Source organism: Mustela lutreola, chromosome 1 (genome assembly GCF_030435805.1).
Source record: "Mustela lutreola isolate mMusLut2 chromosome 1, mMusLut2.pri, whole genome shotgun sequence".
Classification (NCBI taxonomy): Eukaryota; Metazoa; Chordata; class Mammalia; order Carnivora; family Mustelidae; genus Mustela; species Mustela lutreola.
Window position 1 is genome coordinate 96658508 of NC_081290.1, and position 24984 is coordinate 96683491.

The window sequence follows — 24984 nt, forward strand, 5'->3', positions numbered from 1 at the left end:
TATCTGATTTTTCAAGTGGTCACAGTGTCTTGATTAGTATTAATTTTTACAAATTAGGTCTACTAACAGGTTAGAGTAAATGTCTTCTTTATGCGTATTCACACATGTGAAAATGCCTCTGTAGAAGGTGTTCCACAATACAACAAAATAAGAAAACGTAATCAGCCATAAAGCCCCGTAAGGATAGTAGTTTTCTACAGAATGACAGACTAAAAGGGAATGTGGGGAACTTTATGCATATGTATGTTTCTTGATGATAGATAATAGTTTCTTGATAATAGTCAGCAGGGGGGACTAATCAACTTAGCTTATAGATGTCATTATTTAAATATTAAAATATGAAATAAAACCAGGCATCCACATGTCTAAGGTAGGATTCAAAACCTCATATGAGTCACTTGCAAAAGCAGCATTTTTGTTTAGAACTCAGAGAGGGTTTTAGTTTTCTGCGAATCACAATGTAACATGGCCTCCTCTGATACAATGTACATAAAGGGCTATTTTTGGAACCAGACTAAAATGCTCCAGAGGTCTAGACCCAAGGAGCCTTGAGACAGCTAAGACTACCAGCAAGCTGAATTTCCCCAAACCATATGCTGGAAATAATAAGGCTATATGGTGAACAGATGAACTCTGTAGTGTCAAGGTTCCTCTGGGAAGTGATTCTGCATTCAATAAAATAAAATAAACACAGATTTTCTTATTTTGGTACATTTTTCTGTGGTCCTGATACAGAGAGAAAGTCTCATACAGTTACTGAAGCTTTGCCTGAAGATATTCACATGTTATTCATTGACATAATTAGGGTCTTAGGGGAAAAAATGGCCCCGAACATAAAAATCACACTGTACCATGTGTAAGAGTATAAAATCTGTATGTGCTAAATAGAGAACTTGAAGTCATTTTACATTGGGTAGTTCTGTTTTCCAAACACAAGCGAAAAAGAAACATGGTCCCATTAATAGCGATTACTTGGAATTTTGTCTTTAACTAATGAGAATAAGCTGTCAGAAAGTTATTGCCATTGGCTCCATAAAAAGTTTCCTGCCAGAGGGACTGGAAATAGTTTACAATGATTTCTTCCCAGACAGCAGGGTAGGAGGGAATCCATGTTTATTTCACTGAAAGCCTTAATTGTTCAGAAAGGAAATCATATCAGACATTAATAATTATCAAGTTAGTTTCTGGGTGACAAGTGTCTATCAGTCATCTTTCACTTTAGGTCAGGAGTTTTAAAGTTTTATCAGTGGTGGCACAGATGTGGAAAAGGAAAATCAAAGCCTGCATGTCTGGCGGAAAGGGGTGAGGAGAGGCATGGCCCCGTGGAACTCTTTTCTCTGCTCTTCTGTGTCACCCACTTCCAGCCTTTTGGGTGGCCCCTTGAAGCAATTTCTTCAAACTCAAGGGTTTCTGGAGCATCACTAAAAAAGCACTGTTCTAAGCAACCCCTGAACTTGCTCCTTAATCTGCCAACACACACAAAAAAAGGGAAGGAAAATAAGAAAGCAAGTTCTGTTTACTGGAGGACATGCATAGATAAAGGAAAGTGATGTTCTAAGTTGGTCCATTCTAACTCCTTCTTATGTCTAGATTTCCTGAATATGTTGATACTGAATTGACTTTGAACATTGTATTTCCTTGTTGCTGTAATCACAGTCACACAACCACATGCCATAATTTGTGCTTCAGAAAAATACGAATTCATAAAATCATGCTCATACAAATACCCATGAATCATTTCTGATCATTAAAAATTATTCCTTTAAAGAACTAAATTGGATCCTAAAAGATAAAATACCGATGAAAAGAGATCCGTAGAATTTACTGCCATCGAATTTTAGAATAATATACAAGATCCCCAAACCCAGAGAACAGCAAATGGATGGAAACATGAGCTCATGGAAAAGCAAATCGATATGAATCCCAAATCAAGACATAAACTCATTCATCCATGTGTGCTGGGTCATTCACCCATGGTCACTGTTGTAGCTGACAAAAGCAACGCAAACATTCCTAGCATCATTTAGACAAAATAATGGAGATCCTTTGCAGGTGGATATAAAGGACATGGACACTGAGATCAGAGAATTTGAACCTAAGGGTTGACAGTCTCACCTCAGTAGCAGTGCTCTGATTAGCTCCATTTTCAAGCAGATATTTTACAACATCAATGTGGTTCTCCTGGGCAGCCATGTATAAAGGAGTGAAGCCATTCTGAGGACAAACAATAAAAAAGACATCTTTCACCATTTGTAAAGTTTAAACTGGGGAAGAATACCAGACAAGGAAAAAGAATACTGTGGAGTAAACTTTTGAAATGATGAAACATATAACCTACCTCCACAATAAAGTATACATATATTGACTACTATAAAACTAACTGCAATCAGAGTAGAACCAATTCCCACACACAGTTCCTCAAAGAATGAGTTCAAAGTGACATGGAAGCCTATTGCCCTCACTTCCTGTCTTCATTTCTGCTCTGGAGATTTACATTCCCATCACCTAACACTGTTAGAGCTAAAAATATCTAGTATCCTAATATGATCCTATAACATAATCAAATTGTCACTATAGGTAGTGTATTTATAAAATATTTATGTAATATCATCCGCATTTATTAATTCATAAACTGTGTAAACAGACCACCATTATCTCAAATGTACACAGTTTAGCTAGCACCTTTAAACGTATAAATTGATTGCTCATTCCAGAATGTCTGGGAGTGATTGCAAATCTGACTGAAAAAACAAAAAAAAAAAACAAAAAAACAACAACCCTATATTTCAGTATTCCAGTTAAAGTGGGATGGTTTATCTTGCACATCTGAACTATTTTTTAAAGCTGTTCTGAAATTCTATCATTCATTAATTCCTATATTCATTTGTTCAGTTATTTACTAAAATCTGACCACTGTAGCTGGGATATCACTGGGGTAACAGTAATAAGACAGACATCTGCCCTCATGAAGCATATACTATGGTAATATTATAACAATATTGTGTAGTCATAGTTTTTAAAAAAAATCACTGAAATTATATAACTTGAGTTTAAAATTAAGTTTATTTTTTTAAAAAATTTTTAAAATTTATTTAACTGAGATCACAAGTAGGCAGAGAGGCAGGCGGGGTGGGGGGTGGGGAGACAGGCTACCCGCTGAGCAGAGAGCCAGATTTGGGGGTGGGGAGGGCGCTTGATCCCTGGATCCTGGGATCGTGACCTGAGCTTAAGGCAGAGGCTTTAACCCACTGAGTCACCCATGCGCCCCTAAAATTAAGTTTAAACTGACAATTTTTTAAATCAGATCCTTTGCAGTAGGTAATACCTCATGTAAAAAAAAAATAATAATAAAGCTTTGGAAGAACAAAATATGAAACATGAAGTAATTCATAAGCTCTCAAATCTAATAATTCTCTCAAAACAACGTCAGAGTCTTAAATGTTGTTGATTCCCTTAAAAATTCCACAGATTAATGAGAATAAGCAAAACACAAATGAGACTTCAGGGATTTTCAAAAACTTAAAAGGAGAAAAATAACTATTTTGAAAACTTCTTCTGTAGGCATTGCATAAGTGTGGAAACATTATTTAAAATGGCCAAGACCCAGCAAATATAAAAATCCAGAGTATACAAGTAGAACAAGAAAAGACATTTTAATTTGATTATAAAGAAAATCTGCAGGCTTCAAGTGGAGGAGGAAATTTTAAAACCGAGAAATACTGTAAGAGGAATGAATTGACAATTTTGTAGGATTCAGGAATAACTTGCTGGCTGGATAGCATATTTTTTAAGACACAGCAAACAGGTGAAATCTTGGGTATTTTAAGAACACTGAAGAGGTGGCGGAAGGACAGAATTAGAGATTCAAAGGAAGGGAAAGCCAGTGAGGATGGTTAAAAACAATGAGAGGGTGTGGGATGGAGCTCTTTCATGACAAGTAAAAGGCAGGATGCAAAAAAATAAAAAATAAAGAAGAAGAAGAACTTTTAATAGAATAAAACAATTTGCTTACATGTTTTCCTCTGACAGAATCTTGTGTATAGATCAGGAGAAAGGGAGATGGACTGTGGTTGCCAAATCAATAGGGGAAAGAAATGTACCTTTCTTTGGCTCCTGTCCTGGGTCCTTCGCTCTAGAGAGGCCTCCTCTAGCTGAGCAGGGCTGGGGATCTAGGGGCCCAGGGGGACATGCCCACCCTGGTCCTACAGCTTCCCTGTGTCCAGACCAAACACCAGGCACGCAGCTACCCATAATCCTTGCTTATGTAGCCAACTGTGTGGTGGCAGTTCTAACTCAGACTCCATCTTTGAGTTCATTCTCTCAAGGGTTTGTTGCTATGCCCACCCTGTGACAGACTGACTAATACTCCTCAAATCCGTCCTCATCTTAATCCCTGGAAGTTGTAAATGTTACCTTATATGGCAAAAGGAACTTTGCAAATGTGACTAAATTAAGGATCTCGAGGTGAGGAGATTATCCTGGATTGTCCAGTTGGGTATAATGGAATCATAGGGTTTTTAAAGAGGGGGAGGCAGAAGGTCAGAGAGGAGAGAAGACGCTATATGGCTGGCTTTGGAGATGGAAGGAAGGGACATGATCCATCCACATGATGCTTGTGCGGTATGGATAGAGCCAGGGATGGGCCAGGAGGAGGAACCGGCTGCAGACCCAGGTTTAGAATCCACACACCCCCAGCCACAATCCTGCTTGGAACTCCAAGGTATCCAAGAAGTCTAATTTTGGACCCATCATGTTGTTAAAAAGATATATTTGTCAATGTAGAAAGATAAGAGATACATATGTAACAGCCTGATGTACAGCTTTTAATTTTAAAAAAGTGTATTGTAAGTGTCTTTTTCACTCATGTCCTGGCCTCTGGAAGTGCTAATAGTGGGCTAGTGGTAGAGAGAGAAAAGGGGGGAATATCCACGAACAGTACATGGGAGTGGAGAAGAAGGGCAGTGACAGACAAACATTCAGGATCTTGGTTAGAGTATACCATGAATCACATTTGTGCTTTGGTACACAAGGGCTTTCAGCAGTGTGTGTGTGTGGGGTGGGGGGGGGGGAGGATGTATATATGAAGAATGATAAAAATAATTCATTGAACTTCTGCTATCTGCCATTCACTGTGAGAGATGCTTTGAATATGTCACCTCAAATTACATTGATCATGTGTTTCTGTTTGCCTGGGACTATCTAAATTTATGTATAGTATCCTGGAGTAATTATTAATAGCATCTCAGTTTGGATGATAGATTAAATGGCCTAATAGTATCTTTAATACTAAGAATAATGCTGCAACCTTGGTATTCTTATCCGTACTTTTTTTTTTTTTTTTTTTTTTTTTTTTTAAAGTAAACTCTACCCCCAGTGTGGGGCTCAAACTCATGACTCCGGTATTAAGAGTCATATATGGGGGCGCCTGGGTGGCTCAGTGGGTTAAGCCGCTGCCTTCGGCTCAGGTCGTGATCCCAGGGTCCTGGGATCGAGTCCCGCATCGGGCTCTCTGCTCAGCGGGGAGCCTGCTTCCTCCTCTCTCTCTCTCTGCCTGCCTCTCTGCCTACTTGTGATCTCTGTCTGTCAAATAAATAAATAAAAATTTAAAAAAAAAAAAAAAAGAGTCATATATGTTCCATCAACTGAGCTGGCCAGGTGCTCTCATCATCCCCATTTGGAATGAGGTAACTGACGGGGCACCTGGGTGGCTCAGTTGGCTAAGCGGCAGCCTTCAGCTCAGGTCATGATCCTGGAGTCTCAGGATTGAGTCCCGCATGGGGCTCCCCACTCTCTCTCAATAATAAATCATCTCTCTCTCTCAAATAAATAAATAAAATATATAAAATCTTTTAAAAAAAAATGAAATGAGGTACTGAGGCTCAGACATTTGGGTAACTTGGCCAAAATCTCAAAGCTAACAAGTGAACCGAAAGTGACAGACAGAAACCACTCATGAATAGTCTTCTTCCCTATAAAAGTTGGGACTTGATCCCACAGATGTGTGATCCTCAGCCTGGCTCTGTGACAGAATCTCCTGAGGAAACGTGTAAGAATGCTTAGGCACCACCCTGTCCCCTACTGAACTGGAGTCTCCATGTATGAAGCCAAAGCACCAGCAATTTTTTTTAAAAGCTCAGTTTTTGAAATTACCTGAAGAACACTGTTAGAGGTGATGCAGAACAACTGAATGGTTTGGGGCAGGAGGCACTGTGATCACATCTGCATTTCAGAGAGTCCACCCTGTTGAACAGAGTGGACCAAACCTACTCTGGTTTGGAGTGGTAGAAAACAAGAATGAAAGGAAGGGGATAATCAGCTTTTGTAGTATCTGGAACTGTGTATTTAAAAGATTAAGGAACAGGAGCCAAGACAACATCTTGGCTAGGTGAGGGAGGGAGCTATTTACTATTACCAAATATGTGAAGTGAGAAGGCGATAAAGATTTACCACAGGTGCTAAAGATGTGGGAAATTACCCTTTCCTAACTCACTGATGCTACTTCACAAGAAAACATTGGCCGGAGAATGTGAAACCTGCCTCTGGGTAATTGGGACAGGGCATGGCAACATGTTAACAGCATCGTACATTTTATAGGAAGGCTTTTATCTCTGCATATAAATAGGTTAACAACACAGGATTCCTGGCCTATGTTCATACATGCAGGCGCTTTCCAACATATTATATCTATATTCTTTCTAAAGTAGTCTGGCTGCATATAGGGACAAAAGTATATGTATTTTCTCCCTGTTTGTATAGGAAAGTCAAGGACATCTACAACCTGGGCTGATACTTGGAAGATGCTAACGACCACAAAATCACCAGCTGTTGTATTGGTTTCAGTGCGACCAACAGGTGCCTCTACCAACTGGTTATTAAATATTTTGAACATCCTCTCCATAGCAAATTATTATTTGTCATTCATTTATATTTATTCAACAAATATATGTTTGGTGGCTCTTTACCACCAGGCATTGGGTTTACCATAGTGATTCAGAGATGAAAGGAAAAGTCCCTGTTAATTAGGAGCTCGCAGTCCAAAGGCTGAGATGGACAAGTAATCTGTTACAGTTCAGTGAACTCACATAGAATTAGTTTCTTTAAAAAAAAAAATTATAGAAGTGGGGTGTCTGGGTAGCTCAGTCAGTTAAGCAATCAACCCTTGATTTCAGCTCAGGTCATGATCTCAGAGTCCTGAGTTCAAGCCTTGTCTTGAGCTCCATGCTGGGTGTGGAGCTTACTTGAAAAAAATAAGAAAAGAAAAGAAAAGAAAAGAAAAGAAAAGAAAAGAAAGAAAGAAAGAAAGAAAGAAAGAGGGGCACCTGGGTGGCTCAGTGGGTTAAGGCCTCTGCCTTCAGCTCAGGTCATGATCTCAGGGTCCTGAGATCGAGCCCCACATCGGGCTCTCTGCTCCGCGGGGAACCTGCTTCCCTTCTCTCTCTGCCTGCCTGCCTCTCTGCCTACTTGTGATCTCTGACTGTCAAATAAATAAATAAAAATCTTAAAAAAAAAAAAAAAAGAAAAGAAAAGAAATAAAGAAAGGAGAGGGGAGGGAAAGGGGAGGGAAAAGAAAAGAAGGAGGGAGAGGAAAGAGGAGGAGGAGGAGAAGGAGAAGAAAAAGAAGCTGTTACATGAGAGGTATAAAGAGAACGTTGAAGGGAAAAGAATTAAGCTGGATGAGGAAATTTTATCCAAAGGAAGTCACTAGGAGTGACATTTGGGAGACACGGTGAGTGATTTGGTTTGAACTGAATCACGAAAGCTGACGTTAGGCATAGAAACAGGAAAGGGATTTCAAACATTGGAAACCCCATGAGAAAACACTGAACATCTAGGGATCGGCAAATAATTCAGTGTGACTAGGAGGAGGAGGAGGCTGAGACAAGCAGGGATCAGTTCCCATGTGCCACGCTAAGGAGTCTGAATTTTATTCTGAAGCCTCGAGAATCACGGTTTTAAGCTGAAGTTTGGCATGATTACATTTTCATTTTAAAGAGATGAACTGCCAGGATTGGGGAGGAATTGGAAAATGGCCAGAGTATACTCTGGAAAAGTAGAAATAAGACTTTTGTAATAATCCATCTGAGAAGTAAGGATTAGGAATATTAATTTGATTTTGGTACTTAAAAATGTGATTACATATAATTATTTATGTATTTATATTCTACTTAAAGATTAAAAGTGGTTTTACTTTATATGATTAATCATCTTTGATAAAATTTCTGATTTATTGAGAATTTATAACAGTTTTTTTCAAATCCAGAAATTATGCTGTGTTTCAAGAATTCAACTACATATAATATTACAAAATATGCTTTTCCTGTTTTCACTAGTGATATAACTACAAACCAGTAATCGGATTTTTCCCACTGGTGAGAATTTCGTTAGGTAATTAGATTATCTGGGAAAATGGAATGAACGTGAACTAATATTTATATATCTACCTATCAACTGTGGACTTATTGAAGCTTTTCAGAACATTAAAAATCAAATATCAACCTATTGATATTTGTATGTCATTTCATAGAAATTATACAGAGACAAATAATGTCCATATGCAAAGTAATGAATGGTTTAGAATCAATGTTTCGAAAAAAGACCAAAATTCTAAGAACTATCATCATTACCAATCTTTAATATTCTTAACTTTTCAGACTTAATTTTATCAGTACATATAACCTTATTCTTTTTTCTCAGACAAATGAAGATTAATTGGATGACTCGAAATGATTGATCATATAAAATTAATTTTAATCTTAACTGGAGTCAATGTTACCATTCATTTCAGAGGGCCTTTTTCTTTTTTTTTTTTTTTTTTTTTTTTTTTTAAAGATTTTATTTATTTATTTGACAGAGAGAAATTACAAGTAAGCAGAGAGGCAGGCAGAGAGAGGAGGAAGCAGGCTCCCTGCTGAGCAGAGAGCCCGATGCGGGACTCGATCCCAGGACCCTGAGATCACGACCTGAGCCGAAGGCAGCGGCTTAACCCACTGAGCCACCCAGGCGCCCAGAGAGGGCCTTTTTCATAGAGTCAAGTTTACTCTATAGTTTTTCCCCTCAGATTGGATGAGGTGTCTTAAGAGAAACAAATATAAATACAATACTGTTTCTGTCCTCATGAGCAGAAGATATAACAGAGTTCACAGAATACATGTATATAGAATTATCTGTAGCTCCATGTAATACTCTTGTATATCACATATATATGTAAAGTATATATACATATATGTAAAGTATATATTGCATATACATAAAGTACCTTTCTTCATAGTATTAATTGCTCACTCTTTAGTGCTCTGATAGCATTTTCTTTGTGCTTCTTTTGGCATTAGTATACATTGAGCCAGTTTTATATATATACAATTTTATATACTAAAGAGTAAGCAATTAATAACCTAATAACAAATCTTGAAATCTAATAACAAATCTTGTGAATAGTGAAAAACAGTAAGCAAAATTACCCAACCTGAGTAAAAGCCAATGCAGGAATGCATCTTGATGAGAATTTTTACAGGTCTAAAAATTATTTTAAAAAAATAATCAAAGATCTCTTAACCAGACAATACTATAGAAAACTGCAATTCACATTACTACCTAGGTAAGGTATACCTTAGGTAATTTCACAGATCAATCATAAGCTAAGAGAGTGGAAAGTGATTATGGAAATTTCAAATAGCATATCTACCTACTTATTGTTATTTGACTTGTTCTTACTTTTGGTCTTATGTAGCCAAAGTTATCAAGTATATTTTAATGACTAAAAGAAACTGTCCTATTTTCCTAGATGAAAATATCATAGCTGAAAGGGAACACATCATTTTACAGTTGAGGAAATTTTAACCCAGAGATGGAGCAGACCACCAAGTGGACTGACCAGCTGCATAGATTAAGGAGACAACAATAGATAAATGGACACAGCTGATGGAAGGATGCTTGGAAACTCTTACCTTTTCCTTCTCATCTTTCAGGACTTGAAACAAGAATCACCCTCTCGAAGAGGCCCGATTCAGTGCCATAACAATGCTCAGCACATAGTAGATGTTCAATAAATATTTGTTAAATGGGCAAAGCTTAACTTCCCTTCCTTTGAATGTGGGCCAACTTAGCCAAGTCACTTGGGCCAATTCACTTCCAGTGCATTGATTATGGTGGAAATATTGTGTATGACTTTGAGGCTAGGGTTTAAAAGTCATTGCTCTATTGCCTTACCCTCTTTTGGATCACCTGCTCTGGAGGTAATGAGCTGCCAAATCATGATGACATGCAAGCAGTCTATGGAGAGACTCAAGTGAGAAGGAATGGAGACCTCCCACCAACAACCAGCACCAACCTGCCAGCCTGCATCAACTTGCCTCCCACCAGCAACCAGTACCAAGGTGGAAAAACACACTGGTAGTGAATCCTCCAGCCCCAAGAAAGCCTTCAGGTGGTCAACATTTTCATACCAACGTCATGAGTGACACTGAGCCATGATTACATAGCTAAACCATTACTAAATTCCTGATTCACAGAAACTATTATGATAATAATGTTTATTGCTATTTTAAGCCATATATTTAGAGATGATTTGTTACATAGCAACTGCTAGCTAATACATGTCCAACAAGGTCATACATGATCTGACCATGGTCTCTCTACTGTGTCAATCATACCTCTTACCATTCATACTTTACATTGCTTCCTTTCTCTTTAGGAAAGGAATTCATATCCTAGACAGTTATTTTCAAGTAACTTTGTGAAACACAAAGACAAAGCAATGGAAGTCATGTGTTACCCTACTTTATAGTATTTTGCAACTGGATAAGATTAAGTCTTTACATTATAAGAAGGAATAAATGCAGGATGTCTGGGGCAGGGGGAGGTTCTGTTGGTTAAGCATCTACCTTCAGCTCAGGTCATGATCCCAGGGTCCTGGCATTGAGTCCCACATTGGGCTCCTTGCTCAGCCAGGAGCCTGCTTCTCCCTCTGTCTGCCATTCTCCCTGCTTGTGTGCTCGCACTCTCTCTGACAAAAAAATAAATAAAATAGTTCTAAAAAGAGAGAAGCAAGTGAAGTAGGTCACTTGTGTGTATTTGCTTAGATGGAACAATCTAATCTATAGTCTAAGAGACTCTAAAAAGTACAGCTTTAAATCTTTATAATACCCTGAATCCCTTGTGCCTTTTGCCAGTTTTCTAAAAGTATTACATATAACCCTTATAGCTACTAGAAAACTGATCAACAAATTACATACCCAATTCCAAAAGTAGGAAATAGAAATGGTTACAGATAGATCTGGGTTTGAACTTAGCAAAACTAGACTTCTCCTTTTGATGAAAGCTTATTGTCTTTTTGCAGGAAGCTTGGTGTCAAGACTTAGGTTTTTTCACAGGGTAAAATTCTTCAGCACCCATAGCCATGACATCCTAGGAAACTCTTCATCACAAGATGAAGGCTGGCATAGGTTGGTAATTACTCCTCTAGTTACCATCCCAGACACCATGTATCATCTTCCTCCAGTGAACTAGCATTATGAGAGATAAGGTTGGGAAGCATCCCCAAATTATCACCCAGCTTTAAGGTCAGGATGATTCAAATTATTTCCCTAAATATATCGTAAATGCACAGCTGCAAAGGATTTAAGAAAACCAATGGGTATTAATTGTAGTCACAAAAACAAAGACTATTTTGTATACTCTGGAGGTGTACTTAGGGCAAAAGAACAAAAGATATGATTATACATTTGCTTGGTAGTGAGGAAAGCATTTTATTAATTAAAATATCATATGAATTTTCTCAGGTGATTTGAACTTGACAATTCTTTGCTAGGATTAAGATGGTACAGGTTATTTTAACCACTTTCTTCTCTCCAAAAGTCCTTTTTAATGGATTACAGCTAAACTATTAAATGACATTAAAATGACTAATGCTCTAAATCTTTTGAAGGAGGTTCAACTTTATGAAGTACTTATTATATCATCTTGTTTTATCCCCACAACCATGCTCTTAGGGTCATTTAACAGATAACGCTCCCCAATGGCAGTCATTTACCCAAGGACATCCTCACAAATGGTGCAATTAGGGTCTGAACTCTGGAGAACTCCAAACCCCGTTCTCCTTCCATTCCCCTCAGCTCTTCCCTTCAACCGAGATCAAATTGTCAGAGATCACCCGCGCTTTTACCTAGTAATTAGAGAATATGTCTTCTTCCATTTTCTCCTAAGCCATTCACTAGAGATAATCAGGGAAACTCTGACTAATGACAGTATTGTAATTATCATGAACTGCTTAATGAAGAATGTCCAAATGTTCTCTTGGGTGTAAGAATTTTTCCAGTGAAATAAGTAATATATCTCTGTAAAATTCAAGGAAATGAACATTCATAGGTATTAAGAAGCATGCCTTAAGTTTCACACTACTCAAAATGTGGAACTGGGATTTGAACACACATATAACTAATTCTAAAGCTCATGCACTTTATACTATACTATCTTGCCATGTGCCTTAGCAATATATTTGACAGACACTATTTTATCACTAGCTGGGTATTGTTAGCAATCAGAAACACCACTGAAAATACTGTATTCAGTCTACCATAATCCCTGCTTTTCAGTTCCTCATGGATAGATAACCAAGAAAACGTGAACTATTTTACCAAACATGATTTAAGATGATTTAACATGATTTAAGTTTTCACAGACCACAATGGAAGATTAGGACTTTTTGTACCATTGCCCCATAGTGATATTAAGAGCAAACCTTTAATATATATTCTGACATTTTTCCAGATGAGCTTGTCTTACCAATATTTCTACCCTCACCAAGTTTAATTGTACCCTTAACAATGTTGTTACTAAGCTTTGCATGTGGAACGTCTTCCGTTTCAATTTCCCCTCTCTAACAGAGAATTTCCCTTAATCTCCTTTTCAATGCCTGGCTCAAGTTCTCTGTGAACTTTTCCTTAACAGCATTTAGCCAATTTCCGGTTTTCCCTCTGGGATATAGTTGATTCCATATAATTTAGTACCAAATTATATATTATCTTCTGTTATTTGCCTTTGTTTTCTGTGTGTTTGTCTTGACTTTGTATGTCGTCTATACACTTTTTAAAAGCAGCTTCCTGTCTGACATTGTTTAGAATCCTCCAAAGAAATGAGAACTCTCCTGAGGATACAATAATCACCCAATAAACAGCTGCTGACTAACAGTTTACTCTTACTTTAATTTATTCAGTTCCTGACAATTATAGAAAACTCAGATTTGTACATTTCTCCTTTATTCAAGTTTAACATTTAAAGGTACCAGGTGACTCACCACTACTGCATTCTACAAAGGAGCTGAGGTGGCTGATAATAATTTTAACTTACTCTCATATAATTCCAAAATACTGAAAGCCTTTATCTCATGTTTCACTTTGCAAAAATGAATAGATACCTCATTAAACTTTTAAGCTATAAGTGAATCATTATATTGCTTATGTCTTTGGATTTATAAACCAAAAAACAAGATGTCAAATGAACCTTTTAAGTAATCATGGAAAAAGCAAATGAATTTTTAAAGTAAAGAAAATATTAAAAAGGAAGAAAGCAAGTGAATTTATTAAAATGGAATACCCAAAATATAGTAGAGGGCATCTACCCACTACCATGCCTACCCAATATCCTTTCTCTTTTTTGATAGCATCCTGGTTTTTTCCTTAAAGTATCTATGTTTCCCCCCTATAATTCCAATGGAGCTGAATTCTTCTTTTCATCTACTAGCTCCAAGCAGCGTATCAGATGACTGAAGCCAATCAACACAATCCTTTCTATTGGATACAATGACTGGTTCAAGTTTGGGCAAAAGAAGTAAAATGGTCCAATCAGTCAAATTCAGGATTCTCTTTTGGAAAGCTGGGACAAGGCTCCCATATTTTGACTCTGAACAAGAAAAAGTATGGCTGCAATCTTAGGTCCACAAAGGAGACCAGCATAGAAAAAGCTTGCATTGCAGAAATCACAGCAAAGAGAAGAGAATCTGAGCCCTTAGTTATAAGTAAGCCAGTGGGAGGAAAAAACAAACAAACAAACAAAAACCTGAAACAAATCAATATACTATTGGAGTTTACTTTACCTATTTTAACTTTGTATTCATGAAAGCCAAGGAAGTCCCTTTTTTGAATTACCCAAGTACAAAGTAAGTTTTTTCTTGCATGCAACAAGACATTCTAGTTGATACAGACATCTGTACTAAAATATAGCTTGTCCTACTGTCATTTTTTTTTAAATGAAGCATTTTCCTGGTAACCTGGAATATCATAAAGTATATCATAGAAATAAAAGTATTAAAAGCAGAATTTATGTTAAAAATGTATTTTTTCAGTAACCCTGAGATACATCTGCAGAAAAAGTATAAAATCGATTTTTAGGAATAAGATTAAACTACAAAAAAAAAAAAAAAAAAAGCAAGTGGGTTATTTTCAGTAAAGAAATAAATTTTCTCTTCCAAGAGATGAGATTTTAAAATAATTTTTTCTATGTGAGTGGCAAACAAAATAAGGTATTCAGTAGTAGGTTTTCTTCCATTGTTATTTCTGTATATATAATGTAAATTTTCATTTGAGTTGATTGGAGTACTTTGTATTCCAATTTAAAAATTAAAACATAGTTGAGAGTATGTGGACACATAAAACACATTGACACACTCCATTAGGATTCAAGCATTTTTTTTATTTTTTTTTTAAAGATTTTATTTATTCATCAGAGAGAGAGAGAGAGGGAGAGAGAGCGAGCACAGGCAGACAGAGTGGCAGCAGAGGCAGAGGGAGAAGCAGGCTCCCTGCTGAGCAAGGAGCCCGATGTGGGACTCGATCCCAGGACGCTGGGATCACGACCTGAGCCGAAGGCAGCTGCTCAACCAACTGAGCCACCCAGGCGTCCCTTTTTTTTTTAATTTTTTAAAGTAACAGTCTCCTTTTCTCTGCAAAATATGTGCTGTAAGTTTTTTCAGTCACTCAAAAGTGGTCAGAATTATAATGCTATTCTTACCTCTTACCTGATAGTAACAGGGATAACCAAAGTTTCATTCATATTATACTATACATATTATACCAATAGAAATTAAAACAAGACCTAGCGGTATACCCAGGTTCAGTAACATTTGAGAAATAGAGAAGTTTAAGAGCAGCAAAGCCTTAGTATAGAACTTTTCCTTTATTAAGTGTGGGTTTTGGTGTGTGCTGATTTGCCCTTCTCTGAGCTCTTTTAAAAGTTAGTAGGGAGTTAGAATAGTGGGGAGACCATGAAAGGAAATAGATCCATTAAAATAAGCAGCCTCAAGTGATATATTCAACATTTAACAACTGCTTAATACAAGTTCTAGTTCACAACTTGCCCAAGATATAACCTCAAAGAACAATTATTGTCAATGTAAGGATCCAAAAACTCACATAGACAACACCTGAACCACTCGGTCACATGCCCAGGCTTAGTGTCCTTTGTAGCACTTTTAAAATAATTTATACCTTGAAATAAAATTATATTCACAAAAGACTTAAGGTTATTTAAAACACTTTGTATAAAAGGGTGCCTGGGTGGCTCAGTTGGTTAAGCATCTGCCTTCGGCTTAGGTCCTGATCTCAGGGTCCCGAGATCAAGGGCTCCTTGCTCAACGGGGAGCCTGATTCTTCCTTTCCCCTGCCCCTGCTCCTGCTCTCTCTTGCTCTTGCACTCTCTCTCTCTCTCGATCTCATCCTGTCTCTCTCTCAAATAAATAAATATAATCCTAAAAAAAAAACAAAACAAAACCAAAAACCAACCAACCCACTTTGTATTTATGTACAGTTAACATATATATCCATAGTGAAGATAAGAGTCTAAGAGCTGACCTAAATAAACTTTAGCTGCAGAGGTCTAGTGGGGATAAGCAAAACCCAGAATGAGCTGGATGCAATAAACTTTTGGATTTGAACTTTTGGATTTTACCAGCCATGGAAATAAGGAAAATATAATAGATGATGGGAACTGTCATATTTTTGAAAACCAAAACCTGCTGATTGCCATCTAGAATCTTGATTTTCATACGAGGGACAGAGAACACACAGAAGTTGGTTGTCTAGGAATGCCTGGGTGGCTCAGTTGGTTGAGCGACTGCCTTCGGCTCGGGTCATGATCCTGGAGTTCGAGGATCGAGTCCTGCATCCGGCTCCCTGCTCTGCAGGGCGTCTGCTTCTCCCTCTGACCCTCCCCATTCTCATGCGCTCTCTCTCTCATTCTCTCTCAAATAAATAAATAAAATATTTTTTTTAAAAAAGAAGAAGTTGGTGGTCTAAATGTGCCTGAGGCCGTTCCTTGGAAGAGTTCTCTCAGGCATATACATGCCATGGAAAGAAGCATCATGGAAAGGAGAGGCAGTTCGCAACCAGGAAAATAAATTCTAATTAGAATCTGAGGTGGCCAGGTGGATTCATGCTGCTCCTGTGTGGCAGACGCATCCTTCCTGAAACAGAGGCTGCCTAACTCCAACCTAGAGGTACCTATAGCAACACTTTGCATCAAAGTGTTTGATCTGCTTTAAAAAAGCTGGGTGCAAAGTTCTTGATCTCAAAATAGAGAAACTAAAGTTTGTACCAGAAGAATTCTGAGGGAAGATGTCACCCCTCAAAGCTCACCCATAAAAATATGTAAGCATGCCGTATACATTCTTTATCCTCCCATTAAAAATTCTAGGCGAAAATATTTTTTGATAGTTCTGCCTGGATAAATTGGCTTCAAAATGTACCCAGAAACAACCAATGAGGCTGATCTGTCAGATGTGTTTTCTGGAGCATGCCTACCCACAACAACTGTCATGCCCACTGAGACAGAAATTATTATTATGTGTTCAGATGATGATATTTTAACAGAACTAACTGCAAAAAGGGATAGCTCCTCATTTGTGTTCTTAAGGTTTCTTCATTGCCACTGAAATGTATTCTTATCCTTTCTTGGTAGCAAGTGAATCTTTACTAAATCATATTAAGTACAGCAACAGGTTGTTTACATAGAAGCACCTTTAAAGGTCTAAAATTAGAATTTAATATATCAGGAGATAGTGCTTCCCTTTCTTGTTGTTAAAAAACAGCACTATTTGGGAAGGCTTATCTTGTCTGAGATTGCCGATGGTATCTGATAGCTTGGCCTCAGTTTCTAACTATAAAACCAGAAGGTGATAAAAAATTGGTAAACACTTTATGAAAATTTATATTTTTAAATGATTTTCTACATATATTGAAAGATTATGACAAATATTAGTAATGAGATAATTTGGCCAAGAATTCCCTGCTTCTCATATAAAGTAATACAGTAAGAGGCTGGGACTTGAAATGTACTAAAAAAACATAGGGAGAATAGCCTGGTTTAACAGTTGAAATAGAAAAAAATGAATTTTCTAAGTAAAGCAATCATTTATCTTCACCTTCAAAATGTGTTTTTCATGTTTAAGAGATGAAGAACAGCTTATTCCTTTATTAAATCATATTTAAGCAAATTGTTAAACAAATACTGGGATTAAAAACAGAAGTTATGTTAAAATAATAGAAAATAGAAAAAATTATTAGGAAAGAAAACACCAAACACACACAAAAAAGTGGTGCTTTTAAATTTGGGTGTTTTAACGACCAAAAGTGAATAAAGTAGAGATTTCTGTTGCATCCCTAGTGGGTAGAACAGTGCTTGCCGTATGGTATGTGTTCAATGAACACAGTCATTTTTCTTTCTTGCTGTTTGCAGCAAGTGTTTTTTCTAATCATTCAGCTTCCTGCCCTTTATTCCAAACCTGTGTTACAGCAAGGACAAGTTACAGATTTCTAAACACTATTGATGAAATTTCTGTATAATCTTTTCTCTGTCACCACCTCCAGAACATAATGACTTCTCTGCTCCAATGGTCAATCAGCCAAAATAACAGATTAACTAATTAAAATTCAACCCGATTTAACTTATGCTCTAATCCATGAATTACTTATTGAACAGTTCAGGCAGCTAACCCATTATATCTAATGATCAAGATAAAAGCTAACATTTATATTACATTTATTTTGGACCAGGCACTGTTCTAAGCACTTCCCATGTATTAACCCATTTAATCTTCATATTTACCTTGTACAGTAAATACTAGTATCCCCGTTTTACAGATGGGAATATAGAGTCATTGAGAGGTTAAGTAACCAACCCAGGTAATACAAATAGTAGGTAATAGGGTAGGTTTCCTAACCATGATAGAATCTCATGTGAAGTCTACATCTGTACATGTAGTATTCCTGAATTACTTGAACATATTTTATGGCCTTCCTTTTCCTATCTTGGAATGGAATTTTCCCTCCTGTGTTTGTCTCCACTTAGTGATGTCTTTATCTTGCTCTCCTGAAACGATATGCCTTTGCTGATTTGCATTTCAAGTCCAGCTGTTATTCTACTTCTTATATTACTGCTATTCATATCTTCAAGTCAACTTACATTATTTAAACATAAAATTTTAAAGGGCTACAGTGTAAAATACTGTACCAGGTTATGTTCAGACAAATAGTTAATAAGATACCATCGGGCTACTATTTGCAGATCAAAATATGCGTACTTTTGGTACAACTTTGTGATCTTTAAAAATCATTAAACAAAAAGTATCTCTCAATGATCTGAAAAGAACAGAAAATACAGTTGAACTTGATCATGCATGCACATTCTAATGAAGCTTTAAGCTGTGCCTCAAAAATCCAATTTTATATAGAATATTCAAAGTGCTTCCATTTTTAGATGAGGAACTTAGTACTCTATCTTAGTATTAACTTTTTAAAAGAGCAATTCATTTCAACTTTTAGGCAGAAAAAAATCTTAGCCAAAGAACATGAAAGTGCAAGTCTGTGACGTGCATAGGATAGAATTGTGCAGGCAGTAGGCTTTTAATAAATTAGTTAATGTAAAAATATCTAGGTTGATTTGCAGACTCTTTTGAGTTATCTAAATGATCACATATTCTGTATAAAACAGCATTTTCATCTTTTCCTGTTCCACTCTTATTCTTATCTTATTACATTGGCGAGGGCTTGAACACCATGTTGATAGTATCACTGACAAGAATCCTTTTCTTGTTACTGGCTTTAATGAGAATACTTTTAATATCTTATCATTCTAAATGTTTTTGCAGCACTTTTGTATATTTCCTCAGGAAGCAGCCTGATATTCCTAGCTGGGCAATTTCTTTAAGTTATTAAAAATAAAATTTAATCTATTAATTTGAATATATATTAAATACATCATTTAAAATAATATTAAAATACTAGGCACAGAAATATCTGTAATAGAGAACTAAAATGACCCATAAATTACTATCATTAGTCCTGAAAAGTGGTAACTGCCCAAATAAAAGATGTAGAATGGAACTTTATATTTAAAGAAAACCAACCCAGATCTATCAAGATCATCAGATGTTTTTAAAACAGCAATTTAAAGCTGTTTTTCCACACCTTCAATTTCTACACTAGATTCATGGATATATTGTCTTCAATATAAACAACACTTTTTTAGCTTATGATAATCTATGTAAAATTTTCCACATTTGGGATTACCCTCTGAAAGTGTTTTAAAAATAATATTTGGTTAAAACCATATTTTGCTAGTTGTACTTTCATTTTTACCACCCAGCATATGTATCGAGATGAAAATTCTCATATTTTATCCATTTGTCTGAAGCTGCCTGTGTCTGTAGGTAGTCAATGTCTACATTCTAAATGTCCTCACTACTGAATTACTTAAACTATTAAGTTACTATTGCATCGGTGTTTAGGATGCACCAGAACTGACAGTGTTCCAAAAAGCAGGTGAAAAGAACCAGTCATAGGAGCTACAGATTTCATTTTTAGTAGCACTCTCTTAAGCTACATCAAGGAACTTTGTTGCCATCTTCTCTGTGCTACAGGGAGCAGAGGGCATACAGAGCGAATGCTCTTGCACAAATGAGCATTCAGTGAATCTATTAACAATGATATTCATTGAGTTCTTATGCCAGGCATTGTTCTAAGTGCTGTACATGGATTAACTAATTCAATTCTCATAACCTCTACGAGGGAGGTTCTATTATGATGATGCCCCTTTTATCATTCTCCAAAGGGCATCGGGGTGATCTTTTCAAAATCCAAATTTCATCTTTTTCTACCTCCCACCTCTACCTCATACTGGGCTTAGGATAAACATTTTAAAGCAAAATTCTTAACATGGCTCACAGAGTGCTGCAGGATCTGATTTTCTCTCTCAGCCTCACATATACCCCATTTCCCTTTCATGTTTCAGCTCCCAGATTTCTTTTAGGCTCTTGCCTGTGTTATTTCATTTTCCCATAGCACACTGCATATCCTCTTTCCCTGATTTTTATGTTAATTCCTCTTTGTAAGAGAACAGTTCCTGGAGGGCATTACGCTAAGTGAAATAAACCAGACAGAGCAAGATAAATACTGCATGGTATCACTTATATGTGGAATCTATTTCTTCTTCTATTTTTTTTTTTAAGTTGAATTTACAGGAACAGAAAGTACAAAAATGGTTCTCAGGGACATGGAACGGGGCTGGGGTGGGTAGTGTGGTTTGCAGGGGGAGCGGCCGGGGGGGTTGGGGGGAGCAGTGTGTGAGGGAAACTGGGAGAGGCTGATAAAATACACAAACTCCAGTTTTAAGACCAGTAAGTTCCAAGACTCTAATATATAATATTTTTTTCTAATATATAATATGATTACTATATAGTTGATAACACTGTACTATATAACTGGAATTTGCTACAAGAGGAAAACTTAAATATTCCCATGAAAAAGGGGGCGGGAGAGAGAGAAAGAGAAATAAAGGTACGTGTGAGGCCGTGAACATGTTAATTAACCTGGCTTCCTCTCACAATGCATCCATTAATCAAATCATCACATTATACACATTATATACTTCAAATACCGTATAATTTTATTTGTCAATTATACTTAACTGAAGCTGGAAAAAATAGATTTTAAAAATAAAATTATCTATGAGTTTAAAAAAAATACACCCAAAATCAATTCAGCCATCACTTCCTCAGGTCTCTCCCACTCCCAACCCCATCTTTGTATCTCTAGCAAATATTAGTGAGCACATGTTGAATACACAAACACCTGCTGAGTGGCGGAGTATAAAAATCAGAAGTATAAAATCAATGATTACTCTCAATTTTCTATTGGCAAGTTTTATTTAATTTATTTAGTGTCATGTTTTCACATTTTTGTTTTATTTTGTGATCTTTGCCTGGAAGGATCATTGCTTTGAGGTCTTCTAGCATCTTACCTGCTTTGGAACATATATGCTGTGCTGTGGGATCTGAGGTAAGTAGTGCTACAAGACTATTTTAACTATTTGCTGCCAGAATTGCTTATCCTCCATTTAAACTCTGAAGGAGAGAAAAAGAAGGGTCTTCTGTATGAAATTTGAACTTGATTTCTATTAAGAGAAATGTAGAGTCATCTTAGCCATTTTAGTCTTCTCTTTATAAGTCTTACCTTTCTACAAATGTAGTTCCTTTAAAATACAATAATAGTGGACATGGATAGGCTTGTGAAGTGAAAAATAAATAGGACATCTACCATAGATATAGATTCAATGATGTTTATGTCTTACTTCATTCAAGTCTCAGGACAAACTGATAACGAGTATTCAACCTTTTCATACCACCTGTCCCTAGATAAATGAACATGAAGACAAAATATGCATGTATTAATTTTCTTTCAAAAATGGAACATTGTTTATTTTATTGCAAATAAAAATATTATCATGTCTTTTCAGGCGTGTGTATGTGTGTGTATGAAAAGACTAGAACTTTTAATGTTGAAATTCTACTAGAATGTGAGATAATAATTCCATTTTATGCAAAATTTTAAAGACGTCAATTCTCATCATTTCTCTAAACATATCAGAGAATGAGGAATTGGAGAAAGCATACTTCCTTTGTTTAACTTGGAATGATAAGCAACACAGATGCATTTGCAAATGTGTAATCACCCAATAAACTGATTTGCAGAGTCAAAAAGGTTCTGTAACACAAACATGATTAGACTTTATTAGCTCTTAGTGTCCTAAGTTCTTTCTTATCCCCAGCCAAATGCAAGTACATGCTTTTACCTTAACTTCAAAAAAGTTATGCTACAATAATTTTCTTAATTAAAATAACCAAGAACCTTATTAAGAAAGAACCACATGTATACATTTGGAGAAAAAAATGTTGAAAACAAAACAATTTTTTTTGAATCTGATTCCAGATCCCATTTTATACACTGTGTGCATGTGTGTGTGTGCGTGTGTGTGTGTGTGTGTGTGTGTGTGTGTGTGTGACTGAACAGAATGTTCCATTATGAGTTTTTGTTGTGAGAGCCAGGGATAGCTCCATGGCCATATGGAAGCAATTCAGTGTAATGGGTATGCTGGCCAACTGTGTAGGTTTTCTTCCTCTTCACAGCCTAATTCAAATTATTTGTAACAGTGGGTGAGGGCCAATGAAGAAAAAAATTATTGGAAGCTATATCTGAACAAGATATTTGTCATTGCATATAGTGGGCACATGCAGCCATTAAATTCTACGAGTATAACTAATGATCATGTAATCTTGCAACTGGCATTAATGGTCATGGTCTAAAAATCTAAAAGCTAAAAAAATAAAGTCTAATCATGTTGTGTTACTAATAGGAAAGTCTTCTTTTTCGAATGAAATTTCCAGGATTGAAAGAACAAGGAGTAGTGAACATAAATAAGCAAAAGGATTCAAGAAAAATAGAGGTAAATTTTGAGTAAAATATGGTATGAAGAAAGCCAAGTCACAATATCTTAGTTGGGCTAACTTACCAATAAAATAAAATGAAAAGAAAAAAAAATGGTCCTAGAATCCTCATGATATTGAAACATAAGAAATTTTTTTAAAAAAGTAGAACAATGCAAACACTGGTAAGAAAAATGTCTCAAAAAGATATCACAAACTAAACTTTAGGAAGTATATTTAAGCCTTCCATTGGATTAAGAATTGTGTTTGATAAAAGAACACTACGACAATGGATGGCTGAGTGCAAAAGTCCCAACTGTGGATAGGTGTCCCAGTGTACATGAACCCCTTTTACTTGCAAAAGCCTAGCTTTTGGGGAATGTTTTTAGTTATTCCCAGCATCTGAGCAATTAGACCTGGAAAGAATGGATTGCATCTAAACCAGGAACCTGGCTCTTCTGGGGGCTACATAATGCCATGAACCTCCCCCAGAAGAGGCAGAAATTATGGAGAAAGCTTTAACCAGTAAACTCTGTAGATTATTGGAAGGAAGGTATCCATTCCAAATGGCCCTGGGTTTGTGACTCCATCACTAATGTGGTACGAGACCTTAGATTTCCTGCTTGTGTCTCTGCTTTCCTTCTATCCAAATGAAAATAATTGCTGCTAATTCACATCATTGTAAAGATAAAAAGAGATTAAATAACACATAAAAAATACACTTTAAAATTAAGAGACTGAGTGAAAGGTATTACTATGGGGTTGTAGTTTGGTGGCATCTGGAATCTATCCAGACCCACTCTTACCTCCCTAGACACATACTTCCACTTAAAGAGTCTTGTGGGAATTTCTGGCCCACCCTTTCTTCTAATGAGATCATATTCTCCTTTCTCTCTATAACTCTTAGGGAACTCAAACACCCCAGGACCCACTGTATAAGGTACAGAAAGATAGTCAGAAAGCTATGGTATCAAAGTTTTACCGTACCCATATTCCACAATTTCACTTAATTTTTGCTGTATGGAGATATTACATATTCTAGGATCCAGTGTGCTTATTTTATTATTGTAGTAAATAAAATATGCATGCATCACATGAACCAGCCTGCCATGTTTTTAAAAAAAGGATATTTTTAAAGTAACTATTTTATTACAAGGGACATTCTGATTTTAATGATTTTACATTAGAAAATAAAAGTCTAAAGGAGAAATATTCTTACGTGAGAAACAAAAAGTGGCATTTTATTGTAGAGAAAGTTAAAGAGGGGAAATTTCTCAGGCCAGATTTCCTTGGCATCAACAACAGAATCTCTTCATGTTTGGAACATTTTTGCAGAGCTTTCACATTTATAGTTCTCAGAAAACATTGAGGGGAAATCCTTCACCTCACACCTTTCACATGGATGCTACTTCAGGAAAATCTGCTTACTTGCACCTTAATAGGGTTTGGACCAGAAGAAGAAAGAATGATAAAAACTGTTTTATAGGATCTGTAGGGAATGTACAAGTGTTATAGGAGCTGAGAAGCAGCTTTGCCCAGGGATGAAGATTATAAGCAAGTGAGTAAATTCTCTTTGTCTCAGTCTGTCATCGATAATGACAGAATAAATGAAGATCAGGAGAATGTACACAACACACTGGAGATAGTGTCCAGCAGTCAATATTATTTATTGTATTGTTATTAATGTCTACAGTTAAGAATGATTGGAATACACAACAAAGCTTATTCTTATACAGGAAGAATATACATGTGTATGTTTACCCTCCAGTCATAAATGCACAAGGTTATTACATCAAATTCTAAAAATGTAAAAAGAGTGAGAAAAATTACCCTCTCCCAAGAAATATATCACCTTGCAGAAACTATAGATATATATCACAAAAAGCAAACCTGAGGTAGGCAAATATCATTCAGGCAAAAAGTGCTACAAAAATTTAAACGAACTCATCACTCTGAGAGTCTTTTTAAAAATTTTTTTGAAGTTTCCTTTATAATATATAATTGGAACAATTTTTTTTTTTTTTTTTTTAAGTTGTATCTCTGGGGCTCCTGGCTGGCTCAGTTGGTTCAATGTCTGACTCTTGGTTCCAGCTCAGGTCATGATCTCAGGGTGTGAGATCCAGCCCCACACGGGGCTCCAAGCTCAGTGCAGAGCCTGCTTGAGGTTCTCTCCCTCTCCCTCTGCCCCTCCTCCCACTCATGCATACTCGGTCTCTCTCTTTCCAAAATAAATAAGG

General features: G+C 36.5%; 1 protein-coding gene across 50 annotated transcripts in view; it reads right to left on the bottom strand.

The window, feature by feature from the left end:
* Positions 1–24984, bottom strand: part of ANK2 (ankyrin 2) — a 330750-nt gene that overhangs the window by 140746 nt on the left and 165020 nt on the right. For all 50 annotated transcript variants that reach the window (XM_059170296.1, XM_059170307.1, XM_059170367.1 and 47 more), the window contains exon 5: positions 2116–2214. In XM_059170296.1, the coding sequence (XP_059026279.1) occupies positions 2116–2214 (99 nt within the window). The remainder of the gene's footprint in view (positions 1–2115; positions 2215–24984) is intronic.